The sequence below is a fragment of the Malania oleifera genome, chromosome 6, assembly GCF_029873635.1.
Source record: "Malania oleifera isolate guangnan ecotype guangnan chromosome 6, ASM2987363v1, whole genome shotgun sequence".
Classification (NCBI taxonomy): domain Eukaryota; kingdom Viridiplantae; phylum Streptophyta; class Magnoliopsida; order Santalales; family Ximeniaceae; genus Malania; species Malania oleifera.
This window is the reverse complement of record NC_080422.1, coordinates 77557133-77577639: the sequence shown is the minus strand read 5'-3', so window position 1 is coordinate 77577639 and position 20507 is coordinate 77557133. Positions and strand designations below refer to the sequence as shown.

The window sequence follows — 20507 nt, the reverse complement described above, 5'->3', positions numbered from 1 at the left end:
GCTCCTGTAGCCAAGATGGTCACTGGTCGCACTGTCCTCACTCTTGCTGCTACCCACAATCAGCACCTCTTTCGGCTTGATGTTAATAATGTATTTCTACATGGTGATCTCGATGAAGATGTCTACATGCATCTTCCTTTTGGTTTCGGATGAAAGGGGGAGACCAGAATCTACAAGCTTAACAAGTCTCTATACGGTCTCAAACAAGCATCCAAGCAGTGGTATGCTAAATTATCTTTCACACTTATCAATGCTAGTTATAAACAATCTAAAGCAGATTACTCTACGTTCATCCGATTCAATGAAACAATTTTCACCATCGCCTTGGTCTATGTTGACGATATTATTTTGGCAAGAAACAACTTGGAATATATCAATAGGCTTAAGAAATACTTGGGAGAATGCTTCAAACTAAAGGATCTTGGTCAGTTGAAATAATTTCTAGGGATAGAGGTGGCTCGCTCCAAAACTGTAATTTTCTTGTCACAAAGGAAATATGCCTTGGAGATACTTGAGGAGACTGGTTTCCTTGGGGCTAAACCATGTAATCTACTAGTGGAAGCAAACTTGGCACTTAGTGAGATGGATGGAGAAGTCATCTCGTTCCATCTTCATATCGAAGACTAGTTGGGAAACTGATATATTTGACTATCACTAGATCAAATTTGGCATATGTGTTGCACAATGTTGCACACATTAAGCTAATTCATAAATAAGCCTCGAACTTCCCACTTGGATGCAACACGTCGGGTTTTGCGCCATCTCAAACAGTCATCTGGGCAAGGAATTCTTTTGTTAGCTTCCAGTGGTATTCAATTACATGCATTTTCTGATGTCGATTGGGCTTGGTGTAGAGATACTCAGCGATCTGTTACTGGGTACTGTATTTTACTAGGAAAATCACCAATCTCTTGGAAAACCAAGAAGCAAACAACAATTTCACGATCCTCAGCTGAAGCAAAATACCGCTCTATGGTATCAACCTATTGTGAAATTACTTGGTTAAAGCAACTTTTGACAGATATCCAGATAGCTCACCCACAACCAATCAAGTTGTATTGTGATAATAAAGCAGCTATTCATATTGGATCTAATCAAGTTTTTCAGGAGCGAACAAAGCATATAGAGATCGATTGCCATCTTGTATGAGAGAAGATCCAAAACCAAGTTATTCAAACTATTCACATACCCACAAGTCAGTAGCCTGTGGATTTATTCACAAAATCACTCAGACCCACACAATTCAACCATTTACTGAGCAAGTTGAGTATGATCACTATCTACTCCAACTTGAGGGGGAGTGTTGAGGATTGCACAGCTCATTCCACCGAAACTTCCCAAATATAGCTGCATTGACTCCATAATTGTAGATAATTATATTTATTCTAGGAGATTAGTTTCCATTATATTTGTAATCTCATTTAATTGTAATTATCTCTTGTAAATATAAATATAATAATCCACACCCATGTTGTAGAGCGGTGGTTTCTCAAAATATTCAAAGAGTCTGCTCTAAAATACATAAGAGTACCTGATGGACTAGATTGAAACCAATTGAGGTGTCTACTCCAAAATACATAAAGAGTATCTGATGGGCTGGATTGAAGCTCAGCGAGATGATGAATCCATATTTCCTCAAAATTTGGGTGCTTGAAACACTTCACCGTGCAGCTAGACCGTAAGAATTTTGATGAGGTTAATGACTTCAGATGTTTTGTGGTGTAGGGACACCATTTCCACCCAACATTGTTAAGACAATATTCAAGCAATCGCACACTTCTATCACTCGCACTTTTTTCAAAAGATTTTGGGTTTGAAAGAAGAATCCCATCTCGATACTTGCATTAAGCCTATCGTTCTATTTACATGGGTAAGCCCTATATGTCATGAAGTCATTTATAAGTCATGAAGTTGGTGAAATGATATACGAGCTGTGGATGAAGTTGCCCTTTTAATTTTGTGTATTTCTTTTCATTATCCCTTGTACTATTTGATCAAAAATTTGTGTTGGAAAGAAAAGGAAATAAGGGAATCAAAGAACTTTCATCATATGTTTTTCTCTTCATTAAATACTATTAAGAAAGAAGATTTATTAAAAAAATTTATTCAGTATTAAGAAAAATCAAATGTATTTGTGTAAAACTCAATTTTTGTTCTTTGAGCAGTCAAATTGGCATAGTGGGTCTATATGATGTACTAATTTGGCTGAGATGGATCTTGGTTCGTCTCAAAATGGCTACATATGCTGTGCTCTGCAGGAATTCCGCTTGACCGAAAAAGGAGAGCTTGCACCTCTGCGGGACCTTGTTGGGCCTATTTCTACAATTGCTGCGCCCTGCCGTGTGATTTTGTTTCTTTTTCTTTTTGGTTTAACTGTTTTGGCAAACATTTGTTTTCAACGAGTTAGCTTCTTTGATTTTGTTTACAGTGGAAATTTGTCATCATGGAGGTCCAGATGCGTACATCATATTACATTCTTGGATTCATCTTTATGTGCCCTAAAATAAATTCGAAAAATGAAATTTTAAAATGAGATTTTAACTATTATTTTAATAATTGTGTGCACCCATGGCCAAAATTGACAAGCTCAACTCACATTAAAAAGGTGGTTTTAAATTTCCTCAGTTCATCAAGAATTTCTCTAGTCTAGGATAACAAATTTGAGACAACCATTGTGTAGTAATCACAAAATTTTTAACAAAAAATTTAATGAAATTTATGTGAATTCGCACTATTTGAAGTTAACAGTACCAAATTTGGCATTTTCACATGTGCAAATTTGAGACAATGAAAAAAGAAGAATGTATAAAAGGAAGAACAGTTGCATAAAGAAAATCAAAATGGAGCAAAAGTGACTGCCATAGAGCTCATTACATACTTGAGAACAGACACATCTTATATGCAGTCATTTCCCCCGAGTTCCATATCAGATAAATGGAGATGACTTGACGAACGAATTTACACGCTCAAGCAGATCGCTATATGCACACAAAGTAACATGGCAGCTTAGATAATGCTTTTGAATGATCAGTAATGAATATTTTCAGTATCAGACCCATTTGGCACTCCCATAAATTATTCAAACTGTATAAATTCCAAACCCTAAAGTTGATGCACCTCCCCAGAAACTCAAATGGTATGAATGTATGCTTTCGTGCAATGTCCCTATAAGTGATATACCTGATGACATTGGCAATGATTCTTAAATAAGACTGGTTAACATTAACCTTGTTGTATCGCTCCCTGCTATGCAATAACCCCTGAGCCTCAGGTCTTTACCGTGAACTCATTCTTTGGTTGAACCAGCAGATTAAAGATTGCCATGTTGAAGATGGAAACAAATGCTTCCAATTCTTCTTGGCTGGGGCCCAAATCATCTGATGCAAAAGACTAGCCAACACCATAACAAGTTTATTCTCTATTTTTCCATGTTTCACAAATGCATCCCGGAAGGGGGTTGGCATAGAAACTTTCCTCCAGCTTTGGAAATTCTCCAGGCTCCCTTAAGTATGGACCCCCAACTTGGTCTTCATGAAGTTTCTTCACTTCGGAACTGAATTTATTCCAAGAGATTTTCTCTTCATCAAACTCATCAACCAGTTTTATGAAATTCACTCTGCATTTTGTAAAAAAAAAAAAAAAATCATTAGTTGAACTGATAAAAATAAATAGAACTGAACACAGCGCAGAAGTTGGAACATGATAGTTCAGATAATTACTTGTCTGGACTGATACTTTTTTTGAAGTTCTCAAAACGTCTATGACCTTTAACTGCCTTCGCCATGTTCCCATCATATGTATAAACAAAAACATCACTTTGCAGAGCAACAACATAATCTAAACCAGCCAGCATGTTCTGGTGACTCCTGAAAGGACTCAACTCTTCTTCAGTAGAAAGAGTGGAATGGGTGAAGATATTTGGGAAGTCGTCCTTGAGATACTGCATGCTTCCATTCCCATAAGCTTCACCGGCTACCAAGTAAATCATGGTTGTGGATGGGAAACCAAGCCCTTTGAGCAAAAGTGAGGTCTCTCTTGGGGTCAATGGGCAGCCACCAAGCTTTCTTCTCTCCACTCCATCAATCTCTTTCTCCTTCCAATGGCTGACTTCATATCGCATCCTACGAAGCTCCTCGTCCTCTTCTGCCGTCAAATTATGACTGCAGCCTGTAAATGAAAGCATATCCTTCTCATACCTATAAGAAAAATAGGAAAAAAAAATGAACAGAAGGAAAAAGAAAACAGCTGTGGATTCTCAAGAACTCACAAGAAGCAACTGTATGGATTACTTGAGCCCTTAATTTGTCATTGTAGTAAAAAAAATATTAACGAAAGGTTGAACAAATATATAAGTCTACAGATTGGACACATGAAACATGATGAATACAGAAAAATAATCAAGAATTGCAAGCATAAGTTTGTCCGACCTAACACAACCCTATAAATTACTTGAGCACACCATCATTGCCGAATAGCAAGATATGAAAGACTGGTTCAACAAATATATAAAAGCGCACAGATTGGACATACAAAACAATGATGAAAACAGACAACAGTCCAAAGTCAATTACCAGCATAAGTTTGTCCGAGCTAAGCACCAACTTGCAAAAGATCACCATGTTCTCACAAACATAGAATCTTGAAAAAAATGGAACTCTGGATTTCAGGTGCCTAGTTTGGGGACATGTGATTCACAAACCCCTTGTTCCATTTGCTTAAAAAGCACCACCAGAAGTTGATCCAATTTATCAAAAATACATATAGCTTATTTGCATCAGCAAGGTAGATTATAAATAGCTAAACAATATGTTAATGACAGAGCCTTGCGAGTGATTTCACATAGATTACAATAATCCCTTAAACAATACTCTAATTTTGATGTTTTCCATCAGCTTTATGATAGAAACTAATGTCTACAAAATCTGAATGATCTGCCATCCAAGGATGTTCTAAAGTAGTAGCTTGGAATTTAGTCAAACTAATAAAGCCCCAAGGTTTCATTAATCGTAATTTGATGATAACAAACTAATTTGGATTAATGGCTTCGTATTTAAGTTGTGTTTAACAGGTTTAAACCATTTAGAGTTGAAGAATTGAGAGAAGATTTTAAAGACTTTACTTGTTTTATTTGTATTCTATGGTCTCAAGTATGATGAGCTTTATTGTGTAAATCTCTAGCCCTAATGAACTTGGTCCTAGAAAAACACATAAAACAATGGTTGTTCAACGCCGCCCTGCCAGGAGCGGTCAACCGGCCCAAAGAGGGCGATCAACCAGCCTAGGCAAAGCCTGGGGCGGTCAATTGGTCTAGCTTTTCAAGAACTTCAACAGTCAGTTCTTTTCTCTAAAAGCTAGTGCCCGATCAACCAGCTCGTGATCCAGGTCGACCGGTCTGCATAGAAAATTTACTCCAACGGGCAAAAAACGGCTAGTTTTGCTCTAAACTCTACTCATATGCCCATTCAAACCTAAGGAATGTTATCCAAGCATTTTAAACTGATTTATCGATTGTCAAAACTCTTTTCTAGAAACTCTAGAAAACTCAAGTGTCATCTCTTTGTTCATTATTTGAGAGTTTTTTTTCAGCTTCAAATTGTAAATCTTTCCTTGAGAGGAAAATTTGAAGTGTATTTAGATATCTTCCGTAAGTTAGTGACCTTGCCTCCGTGAAAGCAAGGAGATTGTAAGTGGTGTCCTTATCATTGTTAAAGTAAAAGTGTAAAGGAACCTCAAGATGATTAACCTTGCAAGAGTGGACGTAGGCTGGATTGCTGAACCACTATAAACGTGTTTAAAATCTCTCTTTCCTATTCTCCTTTATTTAAATGCTCTTAATTTGAGCGTGTGCTTCGTTTGATTAATTTATTTTAAATTTGGTAATTATACATATTAATTTTTTATTAAATCCAATTCACCCCCATTCTTGGGTTGCCCTTGGGCCAACAATTTTCACATAGATTGCATTAATCCTTTAAACAATATGCTAATATTTTGATGCTTTCCATCAGTTTTATTATAGAAACTAATGTCTACAAAATCTGAATGATCTGTCATAGCATTTTATCAGACCTACAATGTGAAGTTCTAAATTAGTAGCTTGGAATTTAGTCAAACTAATAACTCCACCATGTGATCAAATGCTGAATAATCCTAGAAAAATATATATTCCATCCTTAACAACCAAAATAATTATTAAAATAAAACTTGCCTCAAGTGGAGAGCAATATAACGGCTTCCATTTTCTCGCATTCTAGAAACCAAAGTGTTGCCAAGTTTTTCTATTGGCGCTGAATATTTTAATGCCTTGTAATTTACACGGCATCGCAGCTTTTGTATGGAATTCGGGAGATCGTTGTTGGCAAGTCGGGAATCAGTATGAGTAAAGTATACAACTTTGTGCTGCTTCAAAATAGGGAGAACTTCTGATTTGTAATAACCAACCTGGCAAAGATGACACAATGAGATTGATAAGGTAAATGATGATACAAGACATTAGACATGAGCAGCAATAAAATGAGGATGATGCACAGCCAATCTTAGAATGGTTAATGAGTGTGTATCCAAGAATATTTGTCGAAGAACTCTAATAGTTGAAAATTCTTATCTATCAACTATTTCAGAGAATATAAAGCCAAGATCTTCCCTGATACAACATGATATCCAACCCTCTACATATTTAAAAAATATTAGATAGAAATAGAACATCTCAATCCTGAGGTATAGGTCCACAATATATTTCTTCTGTACAACTAATGGAATTACAGTTGGTACCAACCTTAGACCAAGATATTGGAGTCTTTATGAAAGGTTCAATTTCAGCATAAAGAGGTGGTAATGTCTCAACTATGCGGACGTCATCCTTCAGCGTCTCTATGAAGTGTTGCCAGTCAAACAGATCCTTAAACCCACTGCAAATGAATATGTGCAAAGGTCAGTTAGAATTTAGATTAGATCGTAACAAAGCCAAAAAGCTTGAGTCAAGAAAAAAGACACCATCCAGTACAACTTCCTTATCCCTTTTATATATATATATATATATATATATATCACTCAGCATCAAGTTTCGACAACAATATGATAACACAACATTACATTAATTGTCAAAACCGTAGCCAAAGCAGAGGAGGAAAGGGACAAAAGAGGAGGAGGACAAGTAAACCTGTTATCAGCCCAGAAGGATGAGTGATCAAGTGAAGGAAGGACAAGTGTTGCCTTCATGATCTTAGCAACAGCAACCATATCACATATCTGCACTCTAAAATTATTTATTCATCAGAGATAGCAGGTAAGAATACCAACAGCAGCTTACTGAAATCATATAAACACAAAATAGCCAGACCCCAAATCTCATCTGATTCAAGCCACCGTTAGCATTAATAAGAATGTAGCCATTTGTCTTTGCATCCAACTCTGCCAAAAGAAGCAAGAGAGAGAGGACTGAGTAAAGGCTAAAACATTGGAATCACACACACACACACACGCACAGATATTCAACTGAAAGGGGTATTAATTCTTACTTTTGTGAGTAGACCTGTCAATGCACTGGGTGTAATTCTCACTATTGGCTTTGGACCAGATACCTGAATACTGACGAAGTAAATTTTATGAATAATGAAGCATATCTTAAATAAGTGAATGTCATTGCACAACGACTATTAGACTTACTTCGGTGATACTACTCTGGAAAGTGGCTACAACTGATGCTACTGTCATCAGAGTTCGTTCAGCATCAATTTCCTCTTTCCAATATCCGTAATCATGTGAACTTTGATCCACAAGATTTAGATGAGTGATGCCCGAGTCAGGTAAATCCTATTAGAAACATAAAATAGTTTAATAAAATAAAGGGACCAGCAAGAAAAATGAAATATATGTACATGCACTAGATGAAGATACAAGACTCAATGATAGAAAAGGACCTCCACAGTCTCTAGGCTCTTTACATGGAAAAGAATAATATGGTTTCCAAAGTGTCTTTTCCCATTGCATAATAGATTAATAATGGATAATAAGGACAAATGTAAAATGCAGTTCGAAAGCAAGTCTCAAAACATTCCAAGTACTCATCCCAAAGCAGGAGAACATAGGATCTATTATTTTGTGTAAATAGTTTTCATTTTCCGTCTCCAGTTTTTTTAAAAAGAACTACCAAAATGCCACCTTATTTTTCAGTTTTTCATCATTTGAATAGAAAGCTTAGAAAATATGTATTTTCCAAGTTCTCCATATACAAATGTAGCAAAAAAAAAAAAAGGTCTCCAAATAAATGTTAGCAAAATGCAAAACAATGTCACATTTTTCTAGTCATTTGGAAATTTAAAATTGTTGTCCCCAACTAAACAGTAACAGGCCCTTAATTTCAAAAAAAAAAAAAGGACAATAACTAACCATGCTAATTCTACTGAAAACAGCTTTAAACAGGCTTAGCTCTAGAGGCGCATCGCCATCCTCTTTTGCTACACAGTTTCTCCTTATATTTCATCCAACCAAGTCACCACTCCATACAAAGTTTATTCTTATGCTCATCCAACCAAGTCAGGAATCCATCCATCACTCACAAGATAGTTACAATTGGAATCCCACATAAAATCGTTGGGAGGGTCTCTAGGACCGGATCGTGGATCATAAGATTCAACTTACATTGTAAAATAAATTAAAAATGTATATATTTGGCAATTTATGACAACTCTTAATAAAATAATCCTAAAAAGTTGGTAGTAAGTTTACGAAGTTTCAGGAATGTAGCTAGCTTGCTAGCTAGCACCTAGCAGGTTTTTCCTTCAACAATTTTGACCCTATGATAAATCTAAATAGCTTGAACTACAAAGTGCTCTGCAACGGGCAGACTGTTGCTAGCTTATTTATTTAATAATTATAATTAAAAATAAAAACAAAAAACAAAAATAAAGAGAAGAAGGAAGAAGAAATTGCTAATCTTACTTCAATGAACTGATGTAAATTTCTCAATTTCTGCAATTTTGTCATCAAACCATATGAAGAAGAAGAAGAAGGAGCAGGAAGAACTTTTTGTTAGTTGCAAAGAAAACAAGAGGAAAAAGAAAGCAATATGCTCTCTGCTTTGGGAAAAAAGATAGGTCTCTGGATTGTTGATAATAAGGGGGAAACAAAAAAAAAAAAGTAAAAGAAACTACAAAGATAATGCATAACTGCCATAAGCCTGCAACTTTAAGCTCTCAACCTGACTGTGCAACTCCCTATTTGTTGAAGCTCTTTGCTGATCTCAAAGCTCTCAATTGGCCTCTACTATTGCTAGAAGAAGGAACAGTCCAAACCTACTAATAAACAACCAAGGATTTGTCTATCAAGAACTCTAAGTTCTTTGAGAGCTTTCAATTTTGAAGGAAGAGACCTTTCAATAGATGCTCAGGTGCTCTCTTGACTTGGATCAAACAAATCCTAGAATATGTGTTGACTTTTTGAGTCCGATCCTTGGTTTTGATAATGACAAATCGCAAGCTACTTATGTGTGAATTCAATGCTTGAACAGGCTTAATATTTTAGCGCACACATAAGAAAGAAATGGAAGCCAGGAGGAACATAAAGACCATATCATCCGGCGTATTCCAGGACAAATCAGATGAGCAAAAGAAGCAGGAGAAGACATTTGTTCTGTAGTGTAAATGTGTTTTGTTTTATATTTTGGGTCTGTAATGTTATGGACTGTAATAATTGCATTGCATGCATGATAGGATGAAAAACTCAATATGACCATAGACTGACCGTAGGGAATCATTCGGTCGAACGACATTGGATTTTTAGGGTCAAATTGAGGGCCACAATTGTACCTCTGAGTAACCTCGGTCGACCGAATACATTGTTGGCTGGAAAGACTAAGCCTCGGTCGACCAAATCCCTGACAGTGTAAAAGCCTTGGTCAACCGAACCAATCAGAAGTCAACAAATTGACTTCTCATGGTCGACCGTTCTAAAATAAACGTATCGTCCTTGGTCGACCGAACCAAAACTTGTCTGACCCTTAACTATTCGGCCGACCGTTTGTGTAGTTCAAATTGACCACGGTCGACCAAACCATATGAGTGGTCAATCGAACCTTAGCCATGGTCGATCAAACCTACGAAGGGTTCAAAATCGCCCTGAGACGGTCGACCATTTCCGTAGTTCAAAATTGCCACGATCAACCGAACTTAGCAATATGATCGACCGAACCTTGAATATGGTCAACCGAACCTCTCAGATTGGAAAAATTTTTACCGTAGGTAAACAGGGTTAATTTTCATTAAACATAATTAAACTTTTTCCAAAACACCCATGATGTCCCCAACAGTTATATTTTTGCCAAAAACTATATATACCTCCTCATTTACTAAAATTAGTAAGAGATTAGCATATCGATTAGCATATTTTTCTCTGAAAATTTCATTGTACTAAAATTTCATATACTCTCACATCTTCTTAAGCATATTGCTTTAAAACTCTTTCTCATACACATTTGATCATAAATCCTTAGAAAGAGCATATTTCCTCACCTTCTTCACTTGCATATTGATTGCATTTCGAAGCTAGGTTGAGTGTTATTTTTGTGAGAAAATTTCACACCACTCAAAAGCTTAAACTCTCTCCCATACTTGCATTTGTTGATTGTTGATTTTGGAGAGTAGCTTAATGTTCTTCCCATTGTATTTTACTTATAAATATTGGATTGGGAAAAATTCTTCATTTGCTTAAGAACTTGCATCCTTATTGCAAGTTTCACAAGCTTACTTTGTGTTTTGATAAAAATATTTTCAGCAAGCTTGCTTAAACCCTAACATACATTGATCTTGTTATTTGAAAAATACTATTGTGATATTTGCTTATGGTTGTAGAGGCTCTTTGACTATTCATATTGTGAATATATTATCTTGAAATCAAAGGTCTCACTCTCACATATACATATTAATACACATATTGTTAAGAGTTAACACATTGGTTAACAAAATCTCACTTGAACTTAATATCCCATCATACGTGAGTGTATTGAGCATACTGTTGTACATCATCTGCTTAGTTTAGAAGCACATCTGTTTGTACACAAAATTATTGATTATCTGTTGTATTTTCGACGGGTTGTCGGAAGAGGGAGACTAGCCCTGTGAATAGTCTCATATTGCTCTAATTAGGTTAGGAGAGCACCGGACTGGTTCAAACTCAGTTAAGAGAACTAGATGCACCATCCTGGTAAGGTGTTGTAAACTATGTCGCTCCACCCGTGAAGTGAGCAACTAGTGGAATCCTCCTACTTGTGAGCTTGAGGTGAGGACGTAGGCAGTATTGGCCGAATCCCGATAACATCTCTTGTGCCTGATTTTAATTTCCGCAATTTAAATTCCTGCACTTGAATGATTGTGTTTTATTGTTGTGTATGATTGTGAATTATTGAACCTGCTTACTTGCTTTGATTATTTGCTCAGTTAAATTCTTGTGGGTATTGGAATCTATTCAAAAAGACTCTAGGTCGCGAAATACTGCTGATATCTAGTTTAACCTAAGAAGAAGTTTTAAAATTCCAATTCACCCCCCCCCCCCCTCTTGAGAATACACCAATGCCAACAATTGGTATCAGAGTCTCATTGCATAGACTTAAACGTTTTTGTAAAAGATCGCAATGGCTCAAATTGGTGTATCTCCATTTAGTGAGGGACAATCTCCTACTAGGCTTCCTATATTTTGTAGTGTCAATTTCACCCATTGGAAAATTAGAATGAGCGTATTTATAAAATCAATGGATGGGATGGGCTGGCGGATGATTGTTAATGGAATTCGTATGCCCTTGGATGAAAATGATATTAGGTTAATGCACGCGAATTCATATGCCATGAAATTATTATATTGTGCTTTGGATTCTTATATTTTTCATGAAATTATGGCATGTAAAAATGCGAGAGAAATCTGGGATGAACTCGAAAGGAAAAATAGAGCATCCCGGGAGAATGAGACCACCACTCAAGTAGTGGTAAATGATAGGGCAATTGCGCTAACAGACAGAGAGGTATATGATCCTATCTCAACCTCTATAGATGATTCTGTTGCTGAATTCTGTGATACATTATATTCCGAATCATCTATTGAATATAATGATAGTTCTGTTGATAATCCATGCCATGATTCCTATAAAAAAATTTTGTGCTATAACTTATGATGAATCATCTATTGTTTATGATGATAATACTGTCTGCATTAATTCATATGAATGTTATAGTGATAAGTCTTATGATGAATCATGCATTGAATTTAATGACGATAGCACGTCCTTTAATGAAAAAATAGAAAGTGCTTTATTGAAAACACATAAACTTGTAGTTAGGATGTCTATAATGAAAGCAATCTTGAAAAATGAAAATAAAAGGTGGACAACACAATTAGAAAATCTAAGAAGAATATCATATCACCTTAGAAAAGAAAATGATTATGAAGGTTTTGAAAATCATCTGCTTACAAAGAAAAACTGAAAATTATTTTGGAATGATTTTCAAATCCAAAAGTCAAAAGAAATAATACTTTCAAAAAGGGGGCATCTTTTAAATCCAATAGCCATTTTTATGCCTCATCGAGCAAAAATAAGATTTGTAAGCATAATCTTTCACGTATATACAAAACTTGCTAATTCTGTGAAATGTTATGGCACATTCAGTTTACTTGTCCATCTAGAAGTGCCAGAGGCTTAGATAAGGAGATGGCGTGGGTAGTTATGAAAGCAAACTCCGTAGGACTTAAGGAAGAATGGGATCAAATAAGAATTAAATATTCACTTGAAATTCTTCCTTAGTTCCTAGGTTTAAGGGGTTGTGATGACTTTAGGCTTGGGAAGTGGTGCCTGCTTAAAATTTCAAATCTTAGTATATATTCACTACTAAGATTCTTAGAAGGAAGTTAAGCCAATATGAAGATTCAAGTTATATTTATCCTATCTGAAGTTATACATCAACATCATCGTAATTGGGTAAAATATGAAAACATTGGCCATAGAATGCTAAAGTAAAATCCACTTCCAAATGGACATGGCATCTTTGCTAGGTAAATAATTCTTATGCTTAACCCATGCCTAAATGTGGATATCCTAAGTTAAGCATATTTTTGTCCATTGTACAAGTTTGGTTTTAGGGAATTCATCATATATTGTTTTACCATCTAACCCTAAGCCTGTCCTTAAACATAAAAGCCTAATCAAATATTGGTCATCACTCTAGGCTCAAGCACTAATGATCATTAGTCCCTATTCTAACCAGTGCTTACTTAAAGACATCCTTCCATAATCAAAATTAGAGACATCGATATAGGGATTCAAGTTCAATCAAAATTATCCCTTGTGCTTTAAATGTAAAACTCTCTAGTTTTGATTCATGCTAATGCCTTCCTCCTCCATAGGAGATCTTTACCAAACCACGATCATATCAGGTAAAGATCCATCCTTTCCTTGGTCTGTATTCTTGCTCAAAATTGAAGTTACATCTAAAGGATACCTTCCATCCTCCAAAGAGCTTTGGTCAAAATATTCACACACTCCTTATTGCTCTTTGCCCAATCTGTTTGGACATACACTCTAGCTCGAATATGTCTTGAAATTGTCCACTCAGGAATGCTCTTCTCAACTCAGTAAATTAACCTTCAAGAGTATTCGTCCTAACTCGCTTCATAAGCTCTCAAACGTCAACATCAAATTATTTAGATCTTCATCTCGTTAGAACAAGCTAAATGGCTTAAGCGGTTGCATTAGGTGTTAACCTAGATGAAGGAATAAGAATTCAAGTAATCCTATGCACATGCAGTTAAAACTCAAAGCCATGTTGAACTTGTGCCTCTCACATGTATTGAGATTCATAAGAAAAGAGGCAAACATTGGCTTATCACCTTAACGAATATTTATTGTAATTTTTTTATCCGATAAACCTAAAGCATTCATCGCCAAGATCTTAAAAACTTGGCTAAAAATTTGAAAATTCAAAAAGGCATAAAATAATTAAGTGCATAACTCAGGGGGGGCATTTCCATTTCATGGCTATATACTTTGAATGCTCTCATGATATTTATATCCATATGCCTTTATGAAATCAGCACTGCAAATTACTATCCATAACATACTGATTAGTTAAAGATTCTTTGATGGATAGATTATATTTTATGAATTGTTGATTGCTACCTGATTGCATGCATAGTCTAAAATGCCTCCTACATGGCGGATGCAGTGATGTGAACTTCATGCTAGTAGTTGATTTTAGGTTGTTGCATAATTGATATGAATATTTTGTTGAAAACAACCTGCTATCACGTACAGGTTTATGGGAAAATGTCCAATTTACAAACGGCATGCTGCCAAAATTTTGGTAGGAATTTTCCCAAAATAAAACCTTGTACAAAAATGATTATGATAAATTAAATGTTAAAATATTTTTGAAAAGGTGAGTGAAAATCAATTGAACATTAAAATTTCATCCTTATATAATCATCAGATATTTAGAGGAGCTAAGCTCCATCCCTATAGAAAGAACAAAATGGACTCGTATGCATCATGCTTTGCTTTTTGAGTATTGAGGCTCTTCTGAATATTATATTCTGTGTTTTAAGCTTTATGATTTGATATGGAATGTTCTTGGGTCATGAATACTATAGCATGCCTTAATATACATTTTCTGATGCATCTATAGTCTATAGGGAGACTGTAGTGGGTAGATGATAAAGATAGTATTAATTCACATCCAGTTTAGTTGCTCGTTTGGTAAAGGTTTATACTACTAGGCATAATGAAATAATTCTCTAACTAGTATAAGTAGTTTATTGCATCTAAGCTAGAATTCAAATCAAAAGGGGGAGCATCTAGAATTAAATTTCTCTCCTATTATGTTCACCATACGCTCTCTAGCTTAGATCTGTTTTGAATCAAGTATGGCATGTGCTTAAATGTGATGTTCTTATTGAAAATCATAACTTAAAAAATGTTGGTAAGCCACGGTTATTTACTTTACCATATGATCCTTACTTTAAATTGTTTGATATATTTAGGATCTGTGTAGTTGATTTTTCTAGTCATATTTTATGTGCACTTAAATGATAAACTAGGAAAAAGTTGCTTGCATGATTTCTTGTTTTGCAAGCACATCCCTAGTACTTCTTTTGACAATATCATAAGGGGGATATATATATTTATCTATATATATATATATATATATTTATCTATATATATATATATATATATATTTTTATATACATATTTATAAGTTTATTTTGCAAGAAATGGTTTTATGTTAAATATATTGTGTTTCTTGCTTGTGTGCTAAATTGCTATGCCCAAATTAATTTTTTTTTTATTTTTTTTTTTATTTGAAAAAAAAAAAAGCAACAAGAAGAGTTGTATATTCAAAGTGTTATATCAAAAAGGGGGAGGATTTTTTTATGCTTAAATGCCTAACAAGGGGAAAGTTTTTCAAAAAGGGGGAGTTCTCTTTTGCTAAGTCTATTTTAAATGACCAATTTTTTATACTTAGCCTAACCCTTTTGCTGATGCCAAAAGGAGGAGAATTTTTTTCTGAACAAAATGTGTGAAAATGTTTTTTAAAGAGGGATAATTATTTTCAAATGAGGTCGACATCTGAGCTGCATGCATGTCAGTGCCTTAATACCTAAACTAAATGCATTTAGTTAAAATGTCTTCTTTTATGAATATGCTTGACCTATACTACTTATTTTTCACTTATGCATATTCTTAGGGAAAGCCTTTTTAGTTAAACCTCATTTTACTCTTGTGCGTTTGTCATCATCAAAAAAGGGGAGATTGTTGACTTTTTGAATACAATCCCTGGTTTTGATAATGAAAAATCGCAAGTTACTTATGTGTGTATTTAGTACTTAAGCAGGCTTAATATTTTGGCGCACACATAAAGAAGAGATAGAAACCAGGAGAAACATAAAGACTATATCATCCAGCGTATTCCATGACAAATCAGAGAAGCAAAAGAAGAAGTGGAAGACATTTGTTCTATAGTGTAAATGTGTTTTGTTTTATATTTTGGGTCTGTAATATTATGGACTGTAATAATTGCATTGCATGCATGATGGGATGAAAAGCTCAATATGACCATAGATTGACGGTAAGGAACCATTCGGTCAACCGACGTTGGATTTTTAGGGTCAAATTGAGGATAAATTGTACCTCAAAGTAGCCCCAGTCGACCAAACCATTCTAGTAATAACCAGCTTGGTCGACCGAATACATTGTTGGCTAAAAAGACTAAGCCTCGGTCGACCGAATCCCTGGCAGTGTAAAAGCCTTAGTCGACCGAACCGATCAGAAGTCAACAAGTTGATTTCTCAATGTCGACCATTCTAAAAAGAATGTATCGTCCTTGATCGACCGAATTGGAACGTGTCTAATCCCCAACTGTTCGGCCGACCGTTTGTGTAGTTTAAATTGACCACGGTCGACCGAACCATATGAGCGGTCAACCGAACCTTAGCCATGGTCGACCGAACCTACAAAGGGCTTAAAATCGCCCTGAGACGGTCGACCATTTTCGTAGTTCAAAATTGTCACGATCGACCGAACTTAGCAATATGGTCGACCGAACCTTTCGGGTTGGCAAAATTTTTACCATAGGTAAACAGGGTCAATGTTTATTAAACATAATTAAACTTTTTCCAAAATACCCTTGATGTCCCCAACAATTATATTTTTGCCAAAAACTATAAATACCTCCTCATTTACTAAAATTAGTAAGAGATTAGCATATCGATTAGCATATTTTTCTCTGAAAATTTCGTTGTGCTAAAATTTCGTATACTCACATCTTCTTAAGCATATTGTTTTAAAACTCTTTCTCATACACATTTGATCATAAATCCTTAGAAAGAGCATATTTCCTCACCATCTTCACTTGCATATTAATTGCATTTCGAAGCTAGGTTGAGTGTTATTTTTGTGAGAAAATTTTATATCACTTAGAAGCTTAGACTACTCTCTCCCATACTTGCATTTGTTGATTGTTGATTTTGGAGAGTAACTTAAAGTTTTTCCCATTGTATTTTACTTATAAATATTGGATTGGGAAAAACTCTTCATTTGCTTAAGAACTTGCATCCTTATTACAAGTTTCATAAGCTTGCTTTGTGTTTTAATAAAAATATTTTCAGCGAGCTTAAACCCTAATATCCATTGTGCTTGATATTTGAAAAATACTATTGTGATATTTGCTTAGGATTGTAAAGGTTCTTTGACTATTCATATTGTGAATATATTATCTTGAAATCAAAGGTCTCACTCTCACATATACATATTAATACACATATTGTTGAGAGTTAACACATTGACTAACAAAATCTCACTTGAACTTAATATCCCATCATACGTGAGTATATTGAGCATACTGTTGTACATCATCTACTTAGTTTAGAAGCACATTTGTTTGTACACAAAATTATTGATTATCTGTTGTATTTTCGACGGGTTGTCAGAAGAGGGAGACTAGCCCTATGAATAGTCCCGTATTGCTCTGACTCGGTTAGGAGAGCACCAAACTAGATCAGACCCGATTAAGAGAACTAGGTGCACCATCCTGGTAAAGTGTTGTAAACGGTGTCGCTCCACCCGTGAAATGAGCAACTAGTGAAATCCTCTTACTTGTGAACTTGAAGCGGGAACATAGACAGTATTGATCGAACCCCGATAACATCTCTTGTGCCCGATTTTAATTTCCGCAATTTAAATTCCTGCACTTGAATGATTGTGTTTAATTGTCGTTTATGATTGTGAATTACTGAGCCTGCTTACTTGCTTTGATTATTTGCTCAGTTAAATTGTTGTGAGTATTGGAATCCATTTAGAAAGACTCTAGGTTACAAGATACTGCTAATATCTAGTTTTAAAATTCCAATTCACCCCCCTCTTGGGAATACACTAATTCCAACAACATGCTTATTATGTTGCCCTAATTTTGATGCATTTGAGCCAACTAGACCAAATTTGTGTGTCTATTGCAAAAGCAAAGTGTTTGGGCCAATAAAAATATATATTGGGCCTTTTTCTTTAAAATCCTAAATAGGAAAAGTTCATATTCCATTGCAAAAGTAGGATTGATAGGATCGCAAGTAGGCTCACGATCCTAAGATTCTAACGATCTAGATAAGATCCTACTGGGATCCTACTTTATTAAGATTCTACTTGAGATCTGAATTGATCAGACAAGTGTGGATCATAGGATCGTAGAATTGCACAATCCAGATCCGGATTTTGATAACCATGATCTCTCATGCTATCTAGAGAAGAATTTAGGTAATTTACCTTTAATATCTTTGTTAAATAACTAAAGCAAACTAAATTCCAAAACTACCAAGGACAAAGGTATCCCATTGGCAAATGCATAGTCCTTAATAAAGAGTAGATATTCGACTGAAGCAACCAATATGTGCGCTTTCACAATTTCTTTTATCATTACCTTTTTTAATGCAGATTTCAACTGCTAATGAGATGAAATGGCACATCCCAATAGCAAAAATGTTACCTTCCTCACTTGGATAATGCATTCCCATTATGAATTAATGGCAACTATGAAAATGAAGTTCTCCTTTTCTACACCTAATAAACTACACAAATTTTATTAATTCCTCTGAAATATACCTCATATCTAAGTTGCAAAATGGACCTACTTCAGATTAATAGGTTGCATAAATTATTTTGCGCTACTTGTATAGGTGAGTCAGTATCAATAGGGATCAAGATCTTCTAGAACTGCTCTTTCCTTAAGTTCTATAGAGTTAAAAAACTGTGTCCTTATCTCTTTCTTACAAAAGCAAGCACGATGTAGTACTATTACAACTTTTGAAAAACAGTTAAAAGAGATTCAAACTTAATGAAATCTACATAGAGCAATTCTAGAGGATCCTTTGCCGTATCAACGTAGTATTCAGCTATCAACAACTGCACTCAACTATTTTAAAAAGCAGGATAAGAGGAGAAGTCATAGAACAAGAATGGCTACCAACCTGATTGGACTCGGCACTTTCAATGGAAAATCCAAACCATCCGTTTGCGCAAATCTTCAACACACCCCAGAACAAGCACACCGCAAAAAACAACAAAAATCCCAATTTTTTCTTCTCCCGCAATACCAAGCCCCCGCGAACAGATCCAATCGATTTCTTCAAAAGGGTCTTCAAAACTCTCTGGCTTCCGTGATGGCCATGCTTCCTTTCCAAAATCGCTTCAAACCCATCGCCGGAAATCAAATCAGTTGCGACTTCCGATCTGGGCGAGTTCAGTACGAGATCGATCTCGTGGTGGCTGCCGCTGCCGCTGCTGTTACTGCCGCTACTGCTGTTGTTATTGTAGTGAGTGTTGTGGCTATTGGTGTTTCGTTTGAAGGACTGCGCCCGGCGAGTCATTGGGCCGGAGAACCTCGGACTGTTGACGCGCTGGGAGACGCCGTCGCTGCCGGCGCCATGGTGGTGGTTCTGATGAAACCCCATGCCCTCTAACAATTTTGCAGATGGGTGTGTCTTCTTATATACAAATGTAGCTACGGCACCGGCGGTGGCTGCGGAGGGATGTGGTCGCCGGCATTAACGAACGACGCCCAGACTCTGAACTCTGAAGTGTGAGCGATCGAGACGAGTCGTCAAAGCACACGTCCGGCGGTAGCCGACGGGGGTCTTCATCTTATACATATATTATCCTGTGTATTATTTTTATTTTTTTTTAGAAAAAGATAATGACCAGCCCCAAGTTTAGCAATAATACAAAATTGTTAAGGACGGGTTTTATTTTAAAAAATATTTTTTATTTTCTAATTTATAATTATTTTAAAGAATTATAAAAATTTTAATTTTTCAAGTTTCTTCTTAAGAAGGGAGAAAATAAAGAGTTTGTTTAAATAAAGAATATTTTTTATTTTTTATTTTTTAGATTTTAAAATAATATATTTTTAAAAATTTTATTCAAATTTTATACTGTTGAAATTGATGTATTCCCAAGAGGGAGGGTGAATTGGGTATTTAAAATTTTCTACTTAGATTAAATTCTCAACCAGTATTTTGCAACCTAAGGTCTTTCAAAGCAAATGTCAATTACCCACTAATATAAAACTGAGCAAATAATCAAGACAAATATAGCAAGCTCAATGTTCCCCAAATAAGTATCTATGCAAATATTTAAAATAATTAAAAAATTCACAGCAGTGCAAGTACTAGCATACATGTGCGGAATTGAAAGTGCGGAAATTAAATAGAGAGTTGACACAAAATATGTTATCGGGGTTTGACCAATACTACCTACGTCCCCGCCTCAAGCTCACAAATAAGAAGATTCCACTAGTTGCTCACTTCATGGGTGGAACGATATCATTTACAACACCTTATCAGGATGGTGCATCTAATTTTCTTAACCGGGTCTGAACCAGTCTGGTACTATCCTAACCAAGTTAGAGCAATACGAGACTATTCACAAGGCTAATCTCCCTATTCTGACAACCTGTGGGGAATACAAAAGATGATCAATAATTTTG

The 20507-nt window shown here is 35.5% G+C and overlaps 1 protein-coding gene across 1 annotated transcript; it reads right to left on the bottom strand.

Annotated features, from left to right (window-relative positions):
- Positions 1-2802: 2802 nt before the first annotated feature.
- LOC131158021 (O-fucosyltransferase 35) lies at positions 2803-19733 on the bottom strand. Its single transcript, XM_058112570.1, has 9 exons — positions 18991-19733; positions 7666-7812; positions 7518-7587; positions 7340-7410; positions 7160-7248; positions 6776-6908; positions 6209-6441; positions 3720-4196; positions 2803-3616 (listed from the first exon to the last, which is right to left on the bottom strand). Exons 1-9 carry the CDS (start codon positions 19471-19473, stop codon positions 3412-3414), a joined length of 1908 nt encoding a protein of 635 aa, XP_057968553.1. The 5' UTR covers positions 19474-19733; the 3' UTR covers positions 2803-3411.
- Between the last annotated feature and the right edge of the window lie 774 nt (positions 19734-20507).